General features: G+C 41.5%; 1 protein-coding gene across 1 annotated transcript in view; it reads left to right on the top strand.

Moving 5' to 3' along the window:
- Positions 1–25,104, top strand: part of LAS1L (LAS1 like ribosome biogenesis factor) — a 38,542-nt gene extending 13,438 nt beyond the window's left edge. Inside the window, exons 8-13 of the mRNA XM_072877099.1 lie at positions 3,853–3,938; positions 4,884–5,099; positions 6,314–6,449; positions 7,034–7,413; positions 9,902–10,043; positions 24,197–25,104. Coding sequence (XP_072733200.1) covers positions 3,853–3,938; positions 4,884–5,099; positions 6,314–6,449; positions 7,034–7,413; positions 9,902–10,043; positions 24,197–24,287 — 1,051 coding nt within the window. The 3' untranslated portion in view covers positions 24,288–25,104. The remainder of the gene's footprint in view (positions 1–3,852; positions 3,939–4,883; positions 5,100–6,313; positions 6,450–7,033; positions 7,414–9,901; positions 10,044–24,196) is intronic.
- Positions 25,105–25,689: the final 585 nt, after the last annotated feature.

Genomic DNA, 25,689 nt, shown 5'->3' with positions numbered 1-25,689 from the left:
CAGTCATGCATCACGTGGTAGCTCTGCACGGGTTTTGTTGCACTTCTGCAATGCTCTCTGCGAAGTACCTGAAATAATAGTGATGTAATGGGAATGTTTCACCAGAGTGACAGTACAGGCTCAGCTCCACAGTTGTTTCAATGTGAGGCAACAGTCATTGGAACCAGATTCTGGAAGGGTATTGAGATATAGTCATTTTCCACTGACGGTTGTCTTACCAAAGAGCTACTTTATCCATTCTCAATCTTCTTTTTTGATTCAAGCAATGTAGGCCAGATGCTGCCATGCTTCCCCTTATTTAAGCCTTCTTTATGCCTACTTTTCCCATTTTAAGCCTGCAGGGTGAAAATTATTTACTTGAAAATCAATTTAAGACTTAAAAATAATAAAAATTCACATCTTGAACCTTGCTGGAGTGTCCTTTCTGCAGACCAGCTATTTAAAACAAAGAAACCTGCAAGCATGCAGTTGTTGGGGTTTTTTTCCTTTTTTTTTTTTCCCCCACAGCAAGAACTTGTATATATTATAGCAAAGACTGGGACGAGCACCGCAGTGAGATTGCTGCCTTCACTACACTTTTAAAAACACCTGACTGTGTGTCAAAGTTGAGCTGGAGGGGAGAGGAAAAGCAAAAAAATCCTACTAACCGCTTGCCTCTTGCCATCTTGGCAGCCTGCTGACGGAACCGTGATGACTTATTCAGGAAGTTTTGGAGTTTGGTTCATGCAGCCAGGTCCTTGTTTCAAAACTCAACTTTCCCCATTCTCCTGTCTGGATCCTTAAGGGAAGATCTTGATATAATACACTTATTTGTTTTGCAACATGCAGGTGGCTTAATAAAGAATCCTATTCCAGGCCTTTCTGTTGTTTAACATTAGAAAGTTGCTTGAAGAATACAGTTTTGCTTGAGAGAGAAAATGATTTTTCCATTAATCTGCATTTCCTACTGAAGCTCTCCTCTGTTGGAAGACTTCCACTGTGTTGCTCATTTCAGAGTAGTAACAGGACAAAGGCCACATGACATCTGAACAAATGCTACGTTAGCTTACATAAAACAAGTGTCCTTATGGACAAATGCTAAATCCCAGGAAGAACCAAGTTGAGCTGGCTGAGCATGATGGCCAGTCAGGCAAATCACAAGTACATTCTTCTTGTGGAGGGGGAGACAGAGGTGGGTTGGAAGCCTCAGAATGGTAGAGCAAACTGTAGGATTTGGCACTCACGCCCATATTTCATCCTTGAGCGCCTACTTCATCTCATGCTATTTTTATTCCAGCATCCAGATGCAACTTTTAAAGAACACAAGCTGTTGTACTTATAGTTAATGGAAGGCTGTGCCTATATCCAGCTCTTCAGAAACACCTACACATTTTCTTGGAGAGCCCAAAATGATTAAAAACAGTTCCCAGAAAGGATTCATACATGTACCTTCTGCTTCTGTTTATTAATAATAGCATGTTAACTGTGTTGAAAATGAGACCCCATTGCACTCTGGTTTCCATTGGACTTTACATAGCAACATAAATACAGAGATGTGGCATGGGGTTTCTCTTAAGTGCAGATTTATCTTTCTTTAGAGGGAATTCTCCATTAAATGTTCTTGTGTGAACGGTCACAGATTCTCTTACTTCTTGAGAAACTCAATAAAAGCTCTACCTTCTGTAGCCCTTGCTACCAGTCCATTCTCCACCACGGCATTTGTTTGAGAGTATGAATAGTATTATGCTACCAAAGGAGCAATGAGCGTACAAGTGCTTATAAACAAGTCACTCTGTTACTTAAAAAAACAAAGAAACTCCACAAGCTTTAAATATATGTTTGTGCATATATGCTTATATAAGTGAACGCAGAGATTCCTAGAAGTTGTTTTTGAATACCATTGTGGTAATTGCTTCTGCTTTGCTTCGTATCTGTCCTGAAATGCTGCAACTGCTTACTCTTTCGGTCACGTGGAGCCTGACATGTATCACAAACGCAGCTGGGCTAGTGCTTCCCAGTGGGCTCTGTGAGAGTCTAGTTTTCTGAAGGACTGACTCATGGTGCTTTTGTTCTCAGCTGAAGACAGGGTTGTTCCTGCAGTCTCCTATGTATTTCTGAAGATGCTTAATTTAAGGACTCAGCTTCTGGCTTTCATTTAAGAGAGAAATTTTTTTAAAATTTTCTGACTCTCAGAAAATAGACCACGTGGGAGGGAGGAAGGCTGGCATGGAATGCATTGACAAGGTTGTGATTTAATTAGGTTTGGAAACTGGGATTATGGACTCAGGGATAACAGAGTTTATGAGTTCTCTTGAATATGTCAAGTGACCTGTGAAAGTGCTTTTTTAGTTTAGAATGCCTATGTAATTCTGAGTAAAGCCTTTCATTTCCCCTGTCGGCATACCCTGTAATTTGGATTGTGCAGAGGGCAGATTTCTTTAGACCTAAAGCAAAACGAGCTAACTGCAAAGGATCCTCTCCTGTCTGCTTCAGAGAACTGATCCAGTGGACCTCTCTTAGTCAGATGATGTTCTGTTTAAATGGTTCTCTACTGAAGCTGCCATCTGCATGGAGATGTCCTTAATAGTTGGTGATGATCAATCGTTGCATGTAGGAATAATGGTAATTATGCTGGAACGGTTTCCAGAGAAGAGAAGGACTGGATTTTGTTTTTAGAATGAATTACGTTCTACCACTTGCCTTCTGATCTCCAGCCACATCATCTACTTATGACAAAGTGGTCTAGGGTTTGTCTGTGTTGTTTCTGCACTCTGAGATCTTCAGCCACTGTTTGTATTTGTAAAAATCCTGTTTTGGATCTAAGTCATGCCTGGATGTTTAGATTTGGAAGTCATCCCTATTGGAGAAGACATTTTCTCATCCGTTCTGTACCAAAATATGCCGTGTTTGACATGGGTACTACCATTCCAAATCCAATGAGCCTAATAGCAAAAGCAGTTGTTTCTGTGGAATTTATTCAGTGTTTGGAAATGGCCACCTTGATTTTTATTCTGAGAAGTGTTTATTTTGGTGCTGTATCTTTGCACAGATAGAGAAGCTCATGGATAGAAGTGTGAACAGAAGAACTCAAGAGAATCCCATGGCTGGATATTGGGGTAGTTGTGGGAATTTTACTTCTGTCCCTTTTGCTGTATTTTACTTTCAAGTGTCAGTTCGGCCTACCTCTGTGGGTCCCCTCAGTCTTCCACTTGCATTAAGCCGGCCTGATAGGAGATGAAGCAGTCCTTGAGCGGGACTATCCAGTGCTGTCAGACTAACTGAAGTTCACAGGGTAGCTATAAGGGCAGGAGATATCCAAAAAAGAGCTGTAGATGCTGTAGGGAAGAACAGTTGTGGCCCCACTGCAACTTACCTGCCGAACAGCTGTGTGGACTGCACCTTAAGCTGTGCCTTGCCAGCAAGTCAACAGGGTTGGCTTTTCCCCTGAAATTTAACCTAGCTCTGTGGGTCAGAGATCCTCAAATCTTGGCTGGCCTGCTGGCAGAAGACTTGGATCGTACTGCAAACCATAGGCATTTCAGTATGATAAATGTTCCTGTGCTTTTGAAACATTTATGACAAATGTTCCTGTGCTTTTGAAATACCAAGATATTTGCCTCTGCAACTCGAGCGGAAATGTTTCCTTCAAGGTTCTGGTTCTGCTCCAGTTTGCACAACTGCACATTCCCTGCAAGTCTAGTGGGATATATCCAGGCCAAAATTGGCATACGATTTTAGTGCCTTACAACAAGCTACATCACCTCCTCATAGTTCCAGGTATTTGGCGCTCAAACTTGTTTCGGAACTGCTGCCAGTGGTTTTTTGACATGTAAAGGAGTAAGTGGCATTAATAAGACTCTCTGATTGCTCCAGGGAGACAGTGGCTGAAGCTCTTCTCAGTGATGGCTTTCTCATCCCAAAGATGGACTGTCTGAAGATGCTAAATATCAAGTATGAAGGTCAGTGTTTTGGGAACCACATAAGTAAAAAGTGCATAGCTAGCGTTATGTCCAAGTCTGTTCTTTTTTTCTCATTATACTGAAATCTGTAATTCTCTGCATATTTTTCATATATCTGGGTCCTTAAACATCTTTTGACCTGTTCTCCAGACCCCTTTATGGCCGTGCTTAGCTATTGCTTTTGCATAAAACTCTTAGCACTGAATGCTGCCTGGCCAAAACATCTTTTGAAGCTTGTGTCTCTGCCCTTAGCTGCAATAGTTACTGATTTTATGAACTCCCGCTAGTTTCCTTTCTACATTGAAGATTAGAAGCAAATCTAAATGGGTTTTCTTGAGCCTCATTCACCAGTTGCTTCTTAGTTACATGCTGCTCCCCGTACATGTGGAGTTGCATGAATTTTCTGCAAGAGAATTAGGTACTTAGAGGCAACGCAAATAAATAATTTGTCTGTTTCCCTGGCACCTCTTGGAAACACCAGACAAAGAACTTTCCAAGAAAGATCTTCAAATTTCTGTGACTGTATTACAGTAGTAAAAATTTAGGAGCTTTTTGATTCTATCTTGCTTTGCTCAATGTGCCTTCTCTTTGCAGTAAATTTTTAGACGGAGTAGCTCTTCATTATGTGTGAAATAAGCTGAAACGGGAAAGGGATTAGCAAAACAGGTAGATTTTCCTGTGGTTTACCGTGCCATTAGATCAGGCATTGTATTTTTTGCTTTCCTCAAGCTGTTGTGTTAATTATCAACTTGCTGCTTATTTTACTTACCCGGCATAAGAAAATAGTAGTTCCAGGTTCAGTGAGGATCCCAGGAAATACCCTGGAACCAGTGATCTCTGAACACACTACTTTGGAACAAGTGTCACACCCGTGGTTCACAAAAAAACTATAAACCAGTGATTTTTGGCTTCTCTTTTTCCCCCCCCCCCCCCTTCTTATTGCAGCAAATAAAGAGGTATGGCAGTTCAGAATTCCTCAGACATTTTACTGCTTTTGGCAGCCTTTGCTGACAGGCCTCCTTTCCCGAAGTTTTACACAGATCCTAATAGAGAAAATGTTTATGGAGTTGAAGGAATGTTCTGACTCTTCAGAACTCCGGCCTCAGTTCTTGATCAACTGGATTTCTGAGATGCTGACTGGCATTGCCAAAATAAACGCTGGTGAGTACGTATGGAATTTCTGTGTGTAAAAAATATAAGCGTCTCTTCTGTACTATTGCGAAAACTGGGACAGTGGTGTGACCGTTAGGTGTAAAGTGCAATAACCTAATTATTACATTTTGTCATGTGAACGTAGAGCTTTTATTGTTGCATTTCTTACACTTTTCAACCTGCAGGTTTATGTTATGTCATGCATTTCTTCGCAAAAAAATTGAAATTGTTATTGCCAACTTTGTTGCAGCCTCCTCAAGATAGGAAAAGCCAATCTCTCCCGTGAAAGATCAGGCCCTTAAGTGCTATTTTTTCCCCGATATTAGTCCTTGTAGGAAATAACAGTGGCAGATAACAAATAAGATATTATATGCAGCCTGTTACGAGTTCCCTGTTCCCAGTTCTTTCCTCACTTAACAGAAGCCTGTCTTTACAAGATACTTATATAGTCTTGCTGTCCTTTTTTAATCCTATCACAGGATTTTCATGCCTTCTAAACTTACACAAAAGTAATAAGTAGTGTTTTGTTTTCTGTTCCTAACTCCTTAGAACTGTTTAAATTGGCAAACTGTATGTTCCACTCCAGAGACAGGGGCACAGAAGAGCTTTAATTATTTGAAGTGTGTCACAGGAATTCTATTAACAGGACTTTTATACTGCAATATAGTGTATCCCTGAGGAGGTTTCCAGCTGGGTAATTTTGCCACTTCTTCTGTCCTCTCCCGGTCTGGCTCAGTCTGCACCAAGATTTTGCCAGTATCTGTGGCAGTCACAGGTTCGTGTTTGATGCTTTCAGTTAGCGCTGAGCATACCTATTATGTACCAAGATCCCTGAATGGTAGTAGTTCCCAGCTGTTAAGTCTACTCATTGCAGTGCTATCTGGAATGATCTCAGGTCCCAGAAGCAGTATACTGCATTTATTTGGGACAATAACGTACAAATACATCTTGTGGCTTTCCTGTCTGGGATGGCATGCGCAGAACCAGCTTGGGAATGCCCACACCTCACTGTGGTCACGTCTTGTGGAGCTAATCTAGCTGTCAGTGCATTGGCAAGTCCCTGGTAACAGCCTTGATGTATTTGGTCGGTACGTCTGGTCTTGGACTTTGACTGGAATGCGAGCTTAGGTGAGGACGAGTGTTCCAGTAAAAATGCAAAGGGATGAAGGGCATATTTTTAATGAGTTTTGAGCACCTTGTTGTTTTCATTATCTTCTTTGAAGGGAAGAAAAGACAACACTGTAATAAACAGGTGTCCGTGAAGGAGCTGTTCCTCCATAAAGTTCCTTTGCAGTGGATAAGACTGACTGATAATTGCTTGGAAGCTCCCTGCTGGGCAACCCCACACCTTCTTCAGCTGTAAGTTTGATCCTGTGACCTAGAAAAGAGACAGCAAACAGTGCTGTGTAACAGCCTTGGCCAACTCCCTGTGATATGCTGAGTTATCGCTGCGTTCCCTTCCCTTCCTTTGAAATTGTGGCAGGTGCATATAAAACCCTGCTTGTTGCTGCTCATCTCCCCGTTGATTCTACAAAGAGAAGAAGGAGGAGAATTTAAAAAGATTGCACCTTCAAAATGAAAGCGGAGATTATCTGGGGTGGTATTAAAGAAGCAACCTGGTCAGAAGAAAAGTGACTTACTTGGTAGGAGAGATGTGACTGCTTATACAGGTGATACAAATTTAGCACAGGTGGTAACTTTTTCACATGAAAACAGCAAAGCAGGAATTCAGTTAGAAGTATCCCATGTCCTTAATTTTAATCACAAAGAGGGAGTATTCCAGCATCCACCCACCAGGGAATAATCAGATTTGCCTGTTTAGAGGAGATATGTGAACGAGCTGTCCTGGAGGAAACACACTTAAAGGGTTGCTCAGCTTGATAAACCTTCATCTGGAATATTTTTTGCTTTTAAGACTTTTACATTGCCCTTTTCCTTTCCAGGATCCTCACAATCATGAGACCTCGCTTGCCACGTTCTTCACGGAAGAACCTTCTCTATCTTGCTTCTGTTTACACGGAAGGAGGTGGCCCTTTGTCCAGTCCAGGCCTCTCTTCAGACTGCAGTGAGCAGCCAATTTACACTATAGAGAGCTTACAATGGAGGGCCAGGCAAGAAAATCAGGTTAAAAATCAAGGGCAGACTGTAGAGAAACAAGAAGATGTGCTGGAGAGAGATGATGGTGTCGAGGAGGTGGAGGAGGAGGAAGAAGAGATGGTAACTGAAACAAATCCTTTGGAAGGACTTGCTCATTCTGGTAACATGATGGCTATTGCTGAGAAAAGGGCAGCATTGCAAGGGTCCGCCTGGCAGATCACTGCAGGTAAAAAGTGACTTTGTGAGACTTGGACAATCTTCGTCACTGGCAAATGTTAATTGAAATGCAAAGGCATCTCAGCTCTCTGGGCCTGGCCAGAATTGAAGTGTGTTTCAAAATCATCTAAATGCCAAGTCACTGAAAACTTTTTTTTTTCCAGTCTTCTGTTTATGTGCAGGAGTCATCTCTCTTAGACTCTTAAAATACTGCAAGTGCTTTTTCCTGGAGCATGTTGTTACTGCCTCATTAAATTTTTTATCAGGCTTTTCCAAACTGTTTAAAATTTCAGTGTATCCAGTTGATGGGGCAGCATATATGCCAGCTGTGAATCGCAAAGAAAATACGGATGTTTCTTGGACTTCCCTTTGTCAGACTTGGGAGTATTTGAAAGCACAGTTTGGCTGTGCTGGAAAGCACCAGTCATATGCTCATAAGTTCCATGCTCCAGGAAAACTGCTGTTATGACATGGTGGCAAGAAAAAGAAAGGAGCCAGGCAAGTTTTTAGAGGGAATAAACAGTATATCCAGTGTTTTGTTAGCTTTATTATGGTAGCTGTACTTTCTCGTTGAGGTGTGGAGGGTTCTGTAGCTAAGGTGGTTTTTGGATGAGTGATTTATGGAGGGACTTGAAGACAGGAGGAGGAGGTTGGTGGAGAGGAGTTGGAGGCAAAGTAATATTTAAAGGAAGAAGAAGAAAAGCAGCCGTTAGAAGACAATGAACTCTTGTACCCCACTCACAGGGATAGTTATGGCTTAGTTAGGCTGATGTGAACAGCTTGTAAGAGCTGGACATTTTGAGAACAGAAGCAAAATTGTCCTGTGCTTCCATGACTTTGGTTCAGATCAAGCAAAGCTTTCACTGAAGGAACATGCATTGTGTCCTGAACCACCTGATTTTTGTGAAGATTCTGTTTATGTAGTTGTTTGTGGGTAAACTTAATTTCTGTTTGAATAACATCTGTGTAGTTACCATCCTTAAACAATTTGAAACTATAGCCAATAGGTATGTACAAACCCATGACAACATGTGGTATATCACCTATTTACTAGGTTGTTCCCCAAAGAGAGGGCTTAGCCTGTTAAATATATATAATGGTAATTTGTCTTACAGCTGTGTTAGATGTTACCAAATGCTATTTCTGCCCCTTTTTTAATTGTAAAATGGTAACACTTAGAAAGCACTATCCTATGTCAAGTTTTTTTGTTCTATTAAATGCCCAAGAATGGTATAAAAGGAAAAGCAAATAAATCTGCTGGTTCTTTAGGGCAATGCTTGAGTTTTTGAGCAGATACCAGGTACACAAAACAAATCAGTTTCAGGCAAAGAGAAGGAAATGGCCAAGTTGTACGTGATTAGCAGGGGTCTCAAATAGTCTGTGTAATTATTGCTGGCTCTCTGGAGTGGAGTGCCTTATCTTCTGAAGGCTTCTGTCTGCTGGTCTTTGAGCTGCTAGTAAGCATTCCAGAAATAAGTGTTCTGGTATCAAGAAAACACATAGGCTTAAGAAATCTTATTGTCAAAACAATTACACATAATAATTTGTATCTTTCATTTAGTTACATATGAAATAAGAATGAAATTTAAAGGGAAGGTTCCCTATTGGAACTGCCTTTGAAATTTTGGCACCACAATATAAAGGAATGGAGTCACTGATGTTATCAGTTGTGATGGATGGTTTCCCGTTGTGCAGTTTCTGGCCCATGTTGGAAGCCAAATTTAACAAATGTGAAGCCATGGAGAGGAAACAGCAATAGGTGCTCATAAAAACAAATAGCAGAATTTCCAAGACATTGTCATATTCTTTTTCTTTGCCATCTCATCCCAGCCCGCCTGTCTGTCCAGAATTGCTTTATTTGTTAATTAGGCTTCCCCAACCTTATACTCTTCTACTTTTGTGGCTTCAGTTCTTCTTTAGTCACTGTTGCGCTGTTGCTGTGCAGCTGCTAATCTCAGTGAGTCGTTAAGAAGCTGATGCTTAGTCTCACTGGAGGAATGAGCTACTGGATGCAAAGGTGCTGTTTTGTATCTTCATATGTGTACAAACAGCTCTTTCCATTTACAGAAGTACGCAGAGTAATTTTTTAAAATTAACACATGTAAGTCAATGTGCATGTTTCAAATGAAAGAGTGCTTAAAAGAGGAAGGTAAATATGAAGGGTTGCTGTAGAATACTGTGGGGTTTCTTTTAATGGACATTGTCTCACAGTGGTTTGGATGAGCTGCACTGTCTAGACTGTGATGTTACATGACTCCAGGTGTGTCCCTGTTGTCTCACATACTACAGTGACTTTCTTTGGAAGAGATAGTAAGGTTAGAAATAAAATCAGTTAAAACTATAGTTGAAACTTATTTTTGCTGAGTACCTGAGACTGTTCATTTTTGTTGAATGGTTGAGTTGTGTGAGACAGTATTTGTGGACTTGGGGGGAATCTTGTTTTTTGAAAATCTCTCTGGGGAGCTCAGACTCCTTGTTTATGTACTGTTTTTACCCAGATGAAGTACGATGGAAAGACTTTCCTCTTGGGAAACTCCCAGGTCAGACGGATGACCCTGATGGTCTCATGTTGGATAATTATTCCATGATGTCCCTGCTTGATCAGCCAGTGGGAGATGAGTGGAAGTCTCCCAATACAAAGTGAGTAATGGTGTGGACAGGGCTTTGCCCCTGAACCATGAAATGCATTTGTGTCTCTGTGCCTTGTACTCTATGACATGAAAAATTAAGGATGAGATTTCCTTTTCACTTCTGTTTGACTAATAATTCGACCCAAATATCTGCTACTATCTCTAATATCTACTAACTGCACTTCTCATGGATTTTTCAAGTAATGTGTGCGTTTGGAAGGACCTTTGTAGTGCTGGTGTAATAGCATACTGTGCTGACACATACTGTGTAACAGTATACTGTGCTATGCCTTCAGACTGTGCTGACAACTTTCAGTGCTGTCTGATGCTGTTAGTAAGATACCGTCTGCTGATCCCTTAGAGTTACTAGTCTGGAAGCGCAGAATTTTTAAAACAAGCTGATGAGAGCTGGTGCAGGATCTGCCTGGTGGTACACCGGGATGAATAGCTTTAATGGGAAGAACTGTGGCCTTGCAATAAAAGCGTTCAGGACTAGAAGCCTTGGAAGTCATTTAGCCTCCCCCAGTGTCAGTTTCCTAGACTAGCTAATCTTGTATAGGAAGGAGGAGTCATTCTAAAATGCACAGTGGTTTGCTGAAGCACTTTGAGGTGCATTAGTGGGAAAGGCTGAAGATGAGGAGAGAAGTTAGCCACAGGAAGTGGTTCACTGCAGATTACTTTTGTAACACCTGAGGAAGGAATTGGCTGTGCATAACGGGCAGGGTGAATATGCTGAGAGTTTCACATCAGTGAATGCACACGTGTCTCTCTTCTGTATGCTTGAGATGGAGACTGTAGCACGCTTCCTGAGTAAGGTCTATGTCCACTGCAATCCCAGTTATTCTTCCTATGGTTAACCCCGTGTGAGACAAACTCTCTTCTCCTCACCCTCCGCCACCACAACAGAAACTCTTCCTACTTGTTTGCACTGCGTTAGTCTGACAGTATGCTTGCATTGTTGATGGACACAGTCAGACAGAAGTTATTGCTACCTGTATTGCTGTGACAACTCACCAGTATCATAGGAAATTACCCCATGAAGCCCTAACAGTCGTCCTTTGAAGCTGAAAGAATATACTCAACACTTACCTCTCTGCATTTGTCTCCTTCATCTTTTCCTGTCATCAAGTCTGAGAGCTGCTATTTGTAATTGCTGCTGTTCTCATTCCCTTCTGGGAATGTACTTTTGTTTTGCACTCCTTGGGTCTTTTGCACTATCTGAAAATTAAATGAAGTGGCATAACTGACAATCAGAAATGTGATTTCTATGGTATCCTTTGAGGAAGCCAGCTTATAATCTTAACATCTTCACTCCTCCTGCTCTTTCTAAAAGAAACCATTGCAAGGATTATGAGATACTGCTGTTTAACAGTTTGGAAGTTATTAGTACACCCTCAGCAGGCTTGAAAACTCAGTTTCTATTAACTGGGGCTGTGATCCTCAGCCACAGTATGTTGGCGTTGCCCAGTGACCTTTTCAGAGCTGCAGCTAGTAATTTAAGCTGCAGGTCTGACCTCGATAAAGAAACACAGGTTGTCATGGAAATAATGGTAGCATTCTATAAAGCTTTAGTTAGATCACCTCTGTTACTAAATGAAGCTTATCCAGTTAAACTGTCTTCCTGAAGACATTTTAATAGGGTCATGATTTCACCCTTTGAAGTCAAAGGAACTTGAATGCTGTAAGCTGTCAAATCAATTTCATCACATACAGAATAGGAGATGGGCTTATATGTGTTTTAATTCAAGGAACACTTCAGAATATAAATGAATGGCAGTTATTTTCTTAAACACTTGATAGAATAACTTTCTAATCAGTCATTCTCTCCCTGTAGTTGATGGGCCCAATCTATTAGCTTCCCAAAAATGTGAATAAGTGACAGTCATGCAGCCTGGGGTGTTGCATTGGGAAGAGCTCTTGCACATATTCTTATTTTCACATATTCAGAATTGTCTTCAGATTAGCTTCCAGTTCCAAACCTTCCAAAGAGCAAGGTTTCCATTCTTCTTGATTCTCTTGGTTATCCTCTCCGGGACTAGTCTTCTCTTTTGTCAGTTCAGGCCTGCTGAGAGGGTGTTGTTTCTGCTTGATTCATCCAGTCAAAATGTAGAATTACCATCTCAGAGATTGCTAGGTAGTCAAAAAGAAATTATCCTTTCCTACTGCTCGTCTTTCTGACAGTCCAAATATTTAATGAAGTCCTTGGTTCCAACACTTCTACGAGAGGCAGGACCAAACCTGCCTCTCTATATCGAGAGGTTAAATGAGTTATCCTTTTTGAGTCCTCTTGAATGATGTTAATCACTGACAAGACCTGTGCTTTCAGCGCTGCATGAATTTCCTCTCGGACTTTGAAGAGAACAGGTAACCATTTGTCTTCTGATAGTTTATCATCCCAAAAAGAAGAGTAAATCTATACTAGATGCAAAAAACCCCTTTTGATTCAGCGGAAGAGCCCTTTGGTGTCAGCCAGCCATGAATCATGTTTCTTGCAACATGTTCCATGTTGGGAATAAGGCAAATTTCTGGAATTTGCAGATCTACTTCTAGTCTGCAGAGCCCAGGCACTCTCGCTGTAGTCACAAATGATAGAATACTTCATCTCAGAGACTTTAAACATAAAGCTGTTTAACTTGATGTTTAGGTAGGTGGGGTCACTGATAAGAACAAGGAGCTGCAGCAGAATTCTACTTGGCTACAGTAATCAGTACCATTTGGCATCTAGCCAGCGGGCTCTGACAAGAGATGGGGGGGTTCTTAGTCTGATCCTCATTGGCTCCGTTGATTTTTCTATGCACAGTAACTGGAATCATCATTACAGAGGCTGCAATGAAGTGTATGCGGAGTAGTGTGATTCACTGTTCTGGCTTGTTTGTAAGCTGCTACTTGAAACCAGCTGTAGTATGTGCCCTTTCTGACTTGTGTGTTGTAGGCTTCAGGTGTTCTATAATCCCACTATATTTCTTGGAGTGGTTTCTAGAGTAACAGGAATTTAAAATCACCTAATGATTCCAGGTTCTGCTCTACAAGCAAAGGAATTCTTCTAGATATAAACTTTGTCATACCACTGATGTAGATGTTAAAGGAGCTAGAACTTGGCCATACTAAAGTCTGCTGTCTGAAAATCCACAGCACGTATTACTCAATTTATTAATAAAAATTCACTAAAATTACTAATAAATGGGGTTTTGTCACTTTGCTTTGGACATCAACAAAATCTTTGCTAGTGTCAGCAGGAGTTAAAGTGAGTGCTAGTATTGAAATGTGATTAGTTACAGCTTTACTGTGAGTGTGGAAACATATCTGTTAAATAAAATTTAGAATCGAATTAAGAACAGAAAATTTTGGTCGAATTATCATGGAATATAAGTAATCTCACGTGCATCTCTGTTCCATTCCAAGTAATGTGATACAATGATAGAATATCCCAGGCTGGAAAGGACCTTGAAAGATCATCTGGTCTAACCTTCCGTGGGAAAGGGAGCCTAGATGAGATTATACAAACTCCATCCTTGCCAAATTCCTCTTATGTAATAGGCTAAGCTTGATAGCAGGAGGGGTAGTGCAGAAGACCCCCAGAAGAGGGAAGAAAGCCACCAGGCTTTTCTATTTCTGGATTCCTGAGAAATGTATTTTTGGAGATAAAACAGCAAGCAGAAACTATTGCTATAGTGCTGCCCAATTTTTGCAGCTGATGTGCTTACCAATATTTTATCCTTGCTGCTTTTATTCCACACATTATGTAGTAACAGCAGTGGTTTGGGATCTTTGGTAACCTGTGTCTTTTTCTTTTACCTCTAATCCTCTAGTTGGAGGTGGCTGGAGGGATGATTTTGTTGTTCTTTTGTTGGTCTCCCAGCCCCAGCTGCTTTGCCTCCTTTTCCCTCCCCATACCAGTGGTCATTCTGCTGCAGCTTCCAGCATCTGTGGTGGTGAGAGCGAGCAGGTGGTTGGTTGTTTTGTTGAATACAAGTGCCAACAGTGGCAATATGCTCCTGTACTCTCGCAGGGAAGGTGAAGAATTGAGATTTATCACCATGACAACATTCTCCTGTATCCCAAATTCCTCAAAAGTCTGTGCCATCAGTATACTGCTAGCTGCTCCTGCAGCTGGCAGAACACCTTGCAGTTTCTATTGCTTCGTCATCAGCAAGGTAATTAAGTGTGTTCTCATTGCTTTTACTTTGGTTTTGGCTGCTTTCATTTAATCCCCACTAAATCTTTCTTCCTACTATTACAAGTGTTGCTTGCTAGCCCTTCCTAAGAAAGACTCAGCTGTGGATCCTGGCAGCTAACCTGGAGATGTTTTCTAGATAGTGTTTCCAATGTATTTTGGTTATGTTCCAACAAGAAAAAGTCCTCTGTGTTTAGAGTTCCATCATAGTTCCTAACAACTAGAAAGCAGAACCATGAAGCAAGCAGCCACTGGGTGCACCTGGTCCTGCTGCACCTTCAGTGTTATGTTCCTTTCTCCTTCTTATCAAATTTTGACACTTGTAGCTGCTTTTGTGATGCTCAGTTGTTGCAGTAAGTCATGTGAAGCAGTTCAAGTCTCAGCAGTTTTACAGGACTGCAAGCAGCATTTGAGTGTTATGATTAAATGGTGACTTGGTAAAGCTTCCAGTCTGTCCCTGACTTAGTATCACCTCTTGTGACTTCAGAATAAATATGATCTAATTCTTTGGATTTGAAGGGCATATAAGGGTAGTAGGAAGGAGTTTTGGGAGGTAAAACTTGTTAGGAATTTTGCAGATCCATTAAATGTCCAAAGTGGGTAAGATTTCTGGTTTTCTGGAACTTGCTTTCCTTATGTTTCAAGAGCAAAGCATCACAGTGTCATTAACATGGAAGCTGGAACTGTGATTCCAGCAGTCATGATGTCTGTGAAGGTGCTTTGAGATTCTTGCTTGAATAGTCTGCAGAGACACATATTTAAGAGATCTTAAGAAGAAACCCCAAACACAAAACAAACACCCACATGTCAACAAGTGCATCTAAACACAAGACTGACCTTTGGCTCAGCAAGTTTCTGATTCACGAACTGCTGGCAGGTGGGAGGGTAATTGGGAACACTGTTCTTCTATTCTGTGCTTGTGTGCTTACTTATGCATCTGCTTTTGAACATGGTTGGAGACAGGCAACTCAGACATTTGATCTCGGCTAGTGAAAACACTTTTACCTACTGGAACTGATGTGCAGCTAAATCTGGACCCTAACAGCATGATGCACGCTCTGGAAGATCTCCTAGGATGCATTCATTCTCCCTTCTCCCTGAATGTTAACAGTCTAGGAAATATGCATGGCTGTTTTTTTAAAAGGCCTCTTTCTCATAGCAAACTTGTCAGGGGTATTTTTCTCCCCTCTATGCTGTAAAAAGCGTTGGGAAGTCAGATTTGTACTTGGTCACGAACAACCTGCAACATGCAGGTTTAAAAAAAATGCATAGCTACAGAGTCGCTCTAGTTTTAAAACAAAATGAGAAAAATATACTGCTTATTAGATACTGAAATGGATTCTTATAGTTACAAATGAACCATTTTCTTTATTTGTAAGCTGTTCTTTGGAATGCACTGTTCAATGATTTTTCCACAGGTGAGCCGTTACTTATCCCTACTTTAGGTAATGGTCTCTAGGTTTTACTTTCTAGGATTTGTTTATGATTGCAAGTCATAGAGACAGACATGGCTATAGGGAAATGCTAGGTCAACCTGTCTGTACACAGGAATTTCTGCTCTGTACCATACTTGTGTAACTGTAATGGGAAATTTTGCTGAAGATACTTAGCAGAGGCAAGAACCTTGGAATAACATGGGTTATCTTCAGGAAGCAGTGTGCTCTATGCCGTAATACTTGCCTACACACTTGACTGTGGCCCCTACCTTGAGTTGGAGAATAAGCTGCTGGTAACCCGAACAGAAATGTTTGCCAAGGCTCACAGCTCCTCTGTTCCTGGAAGACACAAACCTAATTTTCATTATAAATTCTTGCTCACACGTGCCAAAACACTCCTCTTGATATCTGCAGATAGACAGCTGGAAGGACCTGTTTTTTCCAGTTTCTTTGGTGCTTTTCTTGTAGGTAATGCTTAGTTATTGGGTGCTTGCAAGGATATGAAGAAACATGTGGTGACATTAAGGAATTCATGACAGAGTGGTTGGTGTACATTGATTGTTCACAGTTTTATGGTTAGGAGGAAGCTGCCATTTCATTTTATAGTCAAAGTAGTAGATTGCCCTGGAGAGAATTAGACCTTTTCTGCAATGCCTGTCCTGGGGGCAAGGGTGGAATTTCTATGGTGGCACTTTGCAGAGAGGCTTATACTGATGTTGCCATGGAAGTAGCCATCAGTGAAACCAATTGCAGAAGCTGGTTTAGAAACCTTGCTTTAAAAAAGGGAGGGGAAGCCTGAGCCACCAGTAAATACCTTGCAGTTAAGGTTGAGGGTATAATTCACTTTGTACCTACAGTATTCTGTTCTCTTCATGTACCATGGAAGTAAAAGAAGAGGGAAAGTGATGTACACGATGTAGCTGACTTCCTGAAGAAATTGCGTGAGAGCTCATTTCTGCCTCATGATTATGTTACAGAAGCAGAATGAGTCTCCACTCACTGCTGCATTGCAGACCTGCACTGAGTGTGTTGCCTGTTCTGTGTAGCATAGAATTACTTGCACTTCTTGAACTCTTACTGCAGAGAAAACCAAAGCAATTTACAAAGCAGGTGCATAAGGAATCATCTTGCTAACCCCAAAGTTCAGCCACTTCTTGGATGGAATGTGGTAGCAGCTAAAACAAGCATAGCAGAAGTACGCGGGAACAGTAGTATCCTGGAATCTTAAAATAGTGAAGGTCACACTTACAAATTTCTACTCACTGTAGGCTGTTTTTTTCATATTGTCTTGAAAATAGTCATCTGCATAGATGGCTGCATGCCTTTCCTTCATATTTTAATATGAAACAATTTCAGCATATATTCAATGGTGAAATTGCCATAGAGGTATTTAATTAATTGCTTCTAGGAATTTGTAATTTGTTTTGAAACTTGCTTTAATCACAATTTGCTTCTGTCATCTTTGAAGAGACCTCACTTTAAATAATGTCAATTGCAAGATTTATAATTGCTCTTACATGATTCTCCTGTAAGTTATAAGACCTTGTGGTCCAGAAGGTGCCTCAAAAGAACCTGAGGCTTTGCTTCAAATCATACCGTTCTTCCTGTTCGTACCTCCTTGGCTTCGACGCTGCGTGTGTTTGTGGCACAAAGGTACTGAAGTGCCTTAAGGCACCGGTGCTGTCATGACTGTAAAGCTATACAAGACAGTACCAGTTCAAAGAGTTTTTCTAGCCTAAAAGACAGGAAAAAGAGGAGTCAAAACCCACTGGCAAATCCAGAAGGTGGATTAATTTTAATTTATTGTTGTTAACTGCTTTTGATATCGGAGAAAAAGCAAACCTGTGGGAAGGAGCATGGTTTGATGGCTGGAGGCGTGTTTCCTCATATTGTGTTTAGGCATGAACAGGAGCAGGGAGAGGTGACAAACCATTTCTCATGACAAACCTCTGTTCCTGTATTGCCAGAGATGTGGGGATGGAGAGTGGGCTGGAGTAGTTACAACAGAATCTGAAAGACCTAGAACCAGTGCTCATTTCAAGAACAGCATGGTTACACCAGCAGAGCAGGAAGCTGGCTCTAGCCTGCTTTTGAATGCTGGAAATAAAGAGGCACCCTTTATTTGGATGCTGGAAATAGAGGCACCCAGAGGAGAGAATCTCATTGATACTGTGAAGAATTAGCATGGCAGTATAGGTGATTTTTATACTAGAAAAATAGGATTGAGTTGGTGAGTAGAAAGGTTCATTCCTCCTTACTACTTCTCCTGGTGTGTATCCCACCTCAGCTCTATCTGCCCTGGGTTGTCTTGTATCGAGGGAGAAAGTTTTGTTTTCAACATTAAGCTCTGTCTGTCCCTAAACTAGCAAGCAAACTGAGATTAAGCTCAAAACATTCTCTAACATCCACATTCATTTGAGCTTACAGCAGTATTTTGCCTGCACGGTTCTGTACTGTTAGATACAGTGTTTAATATAGTGTTTTCAAGCGAGTAGTGTTGTGGTGCTCTGCAAAAGCTGAGTTGTGCTACCAGAGCAGAGCTGTTGGGCCCTTCCTTGAATGGAAGCAATTAGTGTGCTTGGGGTTTTTTTTCTTTGGAGAAGGCTTCGCCCCTTCTTGAGGGGAGAGAGAGGTTCCTGGGTTTATTAGGAAATGACAGGAGATAGTTGGAATCCAAGAAGACAGCAGGGGAATAGAGGGAATATGGAGGCAGCTTCAAGGTAAAGTGGAAGATATAATTCTGGAAATGACTCGTCTGTTGCAAAGGGGATTAGGATGACCAGTTTATCTGTTCTTCCCTAGTCTGGTATATTTTATGACTGTGTGTGCAGTTGAATTTGGTTATCTGCATGCATTCCAATGGCGTGACATACTTTGCTTGCTTCTTATGGTAGATACTTTCTGATATCCAACTGCCTGATACTGTTTGCCTTGTGGTTTCCCAGTACCATCGAGAACTATTTTGTTGAAATGGAAGAAAGGGCATTTAGCCGAAGACACCTAATCAATGCATTTCAGTTAGAAGCAGTATCTTAAATGTTGCTGCATGTGATGGGTTTTTTTTTCCCCCTTCCCTTAAAACCAGGCAATTGGGCGATGCAAATCAGTGTGAATAAATGCACCGTGATGCAGCACTGGACACGATTTAAACTACTGATAAGCAGGGAATGGCCCTCGCTTAGCTTAAACTATTCAAGATCACTAGTAATGGTGGTCACTGAGGACAACTTCACGGAAACCTTTCTGTGGAAGAAAAGAATAACCTCAATCTTTTTATTTAAAGATTTTTTTTTTAAACAGTAAAAATAATATAATGGCATCAGAAGTATGCAGTGACCTGGTGTACTACACTGGCTTTGTTTTCTAGAAATTCAGTCTCAGTGCAGTAGTAGAAAGGCCTGGGACAAATCTGAATTACAGAAAGCAGAGTCCTCAAAGAGCAGGAGCGAGCGCACAAAGGTGACATTTCTTATCCTTAAGAAAAAGGGCATGCTAGGCATAGCTGCCAGCAAATTGAGCTGGGTCACTCTGAGTTTTAAAGGTAGCTAATACTGGAATAAATTGCCCAGAGAGATTGAGCAGTCTCCATCCTTGGAGACATTCAAAACGCAGCTGGATGTGGGCCTGGGCAGCCTGTTCCAGATGACCCGAGCAGGGGGATTGGACTTGACAATCTAGTCTAGACAACTCCGACCTCAGTGATTCTACGAAAATATCTCTGCTCATTTCTCTTCCTACTTCCTCAGTGACAACTGATAATAGCAATAAACTGCTGAAGTAGTTTTAGTAATAACCAAACAACTAACTGAAAAGAAGCCTCCACATGTAAGCACTGTTGGCCAAAACAAAAACTAATTTGAGGTGTTTGTAGGAACAGTAAGACTGCCCTGTGGAATCTGGTTAGTACTTGTTTTCAGGAGTAGTATATTTGAGGATGTGTAAATTAACCACAAAGGGCCTGGGATTAGGAAAAAGTAACTTTGTAATACATATATTCTGTTGTTTCTGTTTGGTTTTGTCCTGTCTTCAGAAGCACCTAGTTCAGGCTACTCAGAGAGCAAACATGGGAATATTTAGGTTGTGGATTTGATTTCATTGTGCAACTTCTGTTCACCTAACAGTGTTTGGAGTCTTATAGCCTGCAAAAGAAACAGATATGTCTTTTTTTTCTCATTTTTGAAAAGATGATCTTTTCTTTACTGGCTTCAGAATTGAAGATCTTTTGTTCTGTGATTGACTGGGGGAAAAAAGTATTTACATGTCTTTTATTTTCATTAAATGATAGAGTTCTCATAGGTTAGCAAGTATTATGCTGTCCTTTCACCTCTGTGACTGAGAGTTCTTTCTAGGCCTGCCAGTAAACCATTTCAGCAAGTGGGTCACAAGCAGCAAATAATCTGTCAAAAGAAAAGTCTGGTCTCTTGTGTTGGCAGATCAAATTCTGCAACAGCCTAGATCAAACTAACTGACCAGGTAATGTTTCCTTCCCATACCAGTAGCACTAGTTCCTTTGGAGCAAGATGCCTGGACTGCACTTTGACATAGGATTTAGTCATGGTGAGGACTGGTTGTGTATTGGTTGCAGACTAAAAAGTTGCAAGCCAGATGTATGGATTTCGGTGCTTCATTGTGTAGACTCCGAAAAAAGCCAGCAGGTGTTGTTTTCCCCTCTGCCCCCAGGAATTGCTTTCCACTTGGCCTAAGGTACAGAGAGGAGCGACTGCAAGAGCTCCATCTGTATTCAGCCAAGGAGGTGGTTTTCTTTTTCTCCTCATGTGCTGCTTCCGGTTGGCTGTTTTTTGAACATGTAATGTGTCACGCAGCTCGTATTACTAGAAAATACTCATGTAGAAAATGAAAAGGCACATACCAGGCCAAAAGTAACACGTTTCTGCATCTCTGTGTGTGGGTGAAAGGGGCAGACAGTTTCTGCCACTCAGGTCACAGCCTGGCAGGAGGCCAAGGAAGAAAGCTCAAAAAGAAGCACGAGGAAAACCTGTTGTTACCACAAATGAAAAGGAGCAGAACCTGATTTATTCCTGTAGCTATGCCTGGAAACAGTCCAAGTGTCATCAGGAGCGTTACAACAAGAGCTTGTTCATTCTTCTTATCTCCCTTGCATAGCAGCTTCTCCATTTGCCAAAGGCCGTGTGGCATCGGAAAGGTTGTCTGACTTGCCCAGAGGCAGAGGGGAGCAGATTTTCTTGGCTGCTGCTCATGTATTCTTTTATGTAGAAACTTTGTCCACTGTCTTGCAGCTACCTGGGTTTTCTGCTTCCCCTTCAAAAGGGGTTTGTATGGGCTATTCCAGAAGGGGTGTTTGCTATTTACTACTACTTTGATACTGCCTTCCAGCTTCTCCACCTGCAGAGAGCTGTTCTGCCAGGCTCACTGTAGGGGTACTGCAGTACGGTATGAGAGATTGTGAAAACCTGACCCTTTACTTTGAAAATATCCATAAGATGCTTGGAAAAAGCATCTGCAGCATAGGCAATGGGACATGGCCTTTCTAAAAGCTGTGGCCATCTTTGTCTTTCTCTCTGGCTTCACAGACTTAAAGCAAACTAAGGTAATGAACTGCAGAAGGGGTATCCTGGAGCATGGAGTTTGACATTAATTTGGAAAAGGGCTTTGGACCAGTCATGTAACAGAAGCAGAACCTCTTGCTGCAGCCCTAATTCACTAGGTCCACAGATGAGAATGGAGCACTTCATGATCTTACAATGCATTTAATCTATGTTGTTTAACATCTGCCTGAATTCTGCCTGCCTTGTTTGAGGTCTGTGCTTCTTACTAAATAGTTCCTATGAATCTGTAGCAAAACTTGATTACATACCAGGAAAAAACAGGTTTCAGCTGACAACCTCCCTTCCCTTTTAAAGATGAACTCAATATTCAGAGACAATCAAGACTCCATCTCAGTTCCTGTGTTTTACTTCTTTTTCTGCTTTTGTTGTTGTTTCTGGAGGTTCAGAAAATCAGAGAATGTGCTTTTCCTATGCTGAAAGCAACAGCCTAGCTATCCACAAAGCTTTCCCCCACAAGGCTGCTGGATAAGTCATTTTTTGTTCTTTCCCTGCTCCTGTTTTTCTGCCTGCCACTTATCACACAGTTTGGCCTCTTGTGGAACCCTGTACACACAGTTTCTCTGGTTTGCCGTCAGATCTTCCCAAAGACAAGCATGCTGTTTCCAAAACAGAATAGCCTGAATCTCAGAGAAGCAAAATAGTTCAAAAAGAGCTGAATCCAGCCAAAACCAGTGAATTTTGAGGCTGTACTCCATTGTCAGGTATTTAGTTGTCTTTGCAGACATACTATTGGAAAAAAACTAGTGGCAAGCAAATGGCTGGGGGACAAAGTAGCACTGATTATGGAAAAGGCACTTTATCCCTTGAATCCCAAGCAATAAAGTGCTATTACCCTGCTTGGTGATACTCTAGTTTCATCTCTCCTGAAAAGCGGTTCATCTGCTGTGATGGGCTTGCTCTTGGCAACCTTCGTGCAGTACAGTTAAGGCAGAGAATGATGTCAGTGTCTGTTCCGAGTCCCTGTCCTGGGAATGACAGCAGGTCTGTGAAGTCGTGAATGATGAGGAGCATACATCACCAGGGAGGAAAAATTATCCCATTAGTAGGCTGAATTCAGGATGGTTTCCAACAGCCAGAGGAAGACCGTCAGGTCATTACACAGGGCGTGATAGCTGTGATGTTTCTGCATTGGCTCTGTCTGCAAGGCCTCTGGCAGTGTTTCATCGGAACAGGGAGTGTCTAAGAGGTGTTTTGACCGCGAAGGAGAAATTGTCTGTCTTTGAGGAGCTCTGAGCAGCAGCCTCTGCTATATAGCCAGTTATTCCAGTACTGAACATCTGGAAAAGGCATTGAGTTTTTCAGTGTATAGCTTGAAGTTGCTGTATAAATAAAACTTTCCAAACATCTCGGTCTTGTTTGCAGAAATTATTTTCTGTCTTCAGAGGTTTTTGGTTTTGTTTTAACACGAGATGTAAGTTTCTGTGATGCTTGGATGCTTTGGAAAAGCTTGCAGTTCCTTCCTGGTCCCAAAGATTGTGTTCTTTAGTGGGTTTTCTGGTGTATGCCCTGTATGTGTGTTGCCAAAGCTTGTGTTCAGTGTTGCAGTGGCGACCTCTGAAGCTCTGAATAGCTGCTGTCATCCTCAGGCAGACGTTTTGCTTTTTGTGATAAGCGTATGTGCTTTTTGTTTACTCTTGGTGTCAGTTTTACCTGACAGCAGGGGCAAATTTGGCAAATAATGACCATTTGGAGAGTTATCTGAGGGTGGAGTTGCTGACATGCAATTGCTTTAGGGATTGCATCAAGCGGTTGAACTGCCATTTCAAAAATGGGATTCATCCTTTGATGGTCATGGATAATGACTGGATTTTGTTGTCCTAAGGACGAGATGCATAAGCAGGTAGGTGAGAGGGGTTAATGTGTGCCGAGGGGTAAAGACAGTGAGTAGGCAGGGAATATATTCTTATCCTGGAGGATGCTAGGGTGTAACTAGGAGTGCATGTGCTCTCCTTGGGCACAAGGAATGGAGAAAGTTAAAAACATGCACAGGACAACCAGACTTCCCCTTTTTCTCCTTCACAATGTCAGATACCAGGCTTCAAGTGGATCCTTTAAAGATTCGTTTTATTGATAAAATTTATCTTTCACCTTTACCATCCTCATAAAATGAATAAAAATAATAAAACAAATCCTTATCTGACCTACTTAACAGTATGGTAGTGATTTAAGTTCCTTCACATAGTAAAACTTTGGGTAACGAAAGGTTTCCATATGTTCTCCAACTGTTCTTTGAGCCTTGTGTTTGACAGTGCCTTATGTCTGGAACACTATGTAAAATCTTACTTGTTCTTTCGTGTTAGCGAGTCACGTAAATGGGTCATTGTTTGGGGGATCTCCTGGGACTCAGCCCTAACTGGGGAACTTCTGCAATGCAAAGGGATTTTACACCTTGTTTCTGTGAGCCACCTTCTAAAATTAGAAATCACTTAGCATGCTGTGGGTGTCACCAAACAACAACTTCCTTTAAAGTCTCTGTAAATACACTAGTTTCTGTGACTTCTTTGTAAAGCCATAGGAATGGCTAGTTTCCACGTGCAGAATGTGTAGGCGTTGTAACATTTGTAACTTGTGAGAGGGTGCTTTTGTGTGACTGGGGCTGTGTTAGCATTTCACCTGGTTAGCTTGTATTCCCAGCTGCAAAGGGCAGATGAAGGTTCAGATGAAAATTGTGTGTGGTTATTTCTGAAGTCATGTCTCCCTCACAGTTGTTAGTAACTGGTCACGTTTCCTTTGGTTTGTGCTTTAGTACCTTTGGCACCTCGGGACTGTTGCCTCTCTTGAGCGAACTGATTAAAAACTGAGGACATTCCAGCAGCTAAATGGTCAGAGCTACAAATGAGAAATGACGTTTTGTTTTGGAAATAAAACTTGTTAACAAGTTTAAAGTGCTATCAAAAATATTTTGGTGATGGGAGCTTCTAAATCAGCTCAGTGCTTATGTGCTCTATTTCTCTTCCTCTCACAGCTCTGCAGAATTGAATATTCCTGTGACAGGAGGATTGTTATGGACCCAGAACGACTTCCATAAAATAAAAAGTGGCCTTCAACTTTTCTAAGACAGCAGAGTGCTCTGCGGCTTTCAGTATTGCACAGGATAAGTGGCATGTAAGAACTAGTAATGCTGATGGGGAAATAGCCATTCCAAGATAATTTTTTTTGGTGAAGATTTACTGATTTTTACCATGTAAAATCAGTATTTTATAAAGGCGGCGTGTTTTAAGTTCCATGCGTAGTAACCATTGTCTTGCTTAACCACTATCATGAACTTTTAGCTCTAATTGATGTTTGCCAAGTAGAGTACTTCAGAATCCCTCAGTGTTCCTTAATTTTTTTCATGGTTAATAAATACAACCGACTGAAGGCAAGCCTTCTTTCTGGATCCTGTTTTTCCTTTTTCACTCAGGTATTCTGGAAAGTGTTCTCTGGTCCTTGTTAGCCAGACTATTGAGCCCTTCCTATTTCAGTGACACTAGTATTGTCCTGTATGAGTTTGCATGATTTTGCCACGATAAGAGTGTGCTACAATTTTCATCTAGTTAGGTGTCATGCTTTAACCCCAGTCGGCAATCAAGCACCACCCAGCCGCTTGCTCACCCCCTGCCCCACCGCCCCGGTGGGATGGGGGAGAGAATCAGAAAAGCAAAAGTAAGAAAACTCATGGGTTGAGATAAGAGTTTAAGAATTGAAATAAAATAAAATATAATAATATTAATAATAAATTGTAATGAAAAGGAAAACAAGAGAGCAAGAGAGGAACAAAACCCAGGAAAACCAAGTGTTGCAACCCCTCACCACCCGCCGACCGATGCCCAGCCCATCCCCGAGCAGCAATCGCTGCCCCCCCGGCCAACTCCCCCCAGTTTCTATACTGAGCATGACATCCTATGGTATGGAATAGCCCCTTGGCCAGTTTGGCTGTGCCCCCTCCCAGCTTCTTGTGCACCTGGCAAAGCATGGGAAGCTGAAAAGTCCTTGAGCAGTGTAAGCACCGCTTAGCAACAGCCAAAACATCACTGTGTTATCAACATTATTCTCATCCTAAAATCCAAAACACAGCACTATAGCAGCTACTAGGAAGAAAATTCACTCTTATCCCAGACGAAACCAGGACACTAGGATTTCACATGAAGCTTCAGGGGTCAAGCCTCATTATAGCATGGCTGAATGCACTGTAGTGCGTAAATGTCTTCGAAAAATTTTTTTCTCACAATTTTTTTCGAGTGATAGTCTTGAGGCCCCTGCTATATTTTTTTAATTAAAGTTTTCTGCTTGGTGGTATTTCTATTCGCGATTTTGCTGAGGTTGATAACTAATACTGTGGTCTTTGCTGACAGCTAGTGTGATTACTGCAGAAATGGACTTGACTACCTTGTTGGAAAGTTGTTGAGAAAAAGGACTTCCAGGGAGTTTTTCCTATATTCCGTTTTCTTTACCTGTATTAAAGGTTCTTGGAACTTG

Source organism: Ciconia boyciana, chromosome 12 (assembly GCF_034638445.1).
Source record: "Ciconia boyciana chromosome 12, ASM3463844v1, whole genome shotgun sequence".
Lineage (NCBI taxonomy): Eukaryota > Metazoa > Chordata > Aves > Ciconiiformes > Ciconiidae > Ciconia > Ciconia boyciana.
Note: the sequence above shows the minus strand (reverse complement) of the source record. Positions and strands in the feature narration are given on the sequence as shown.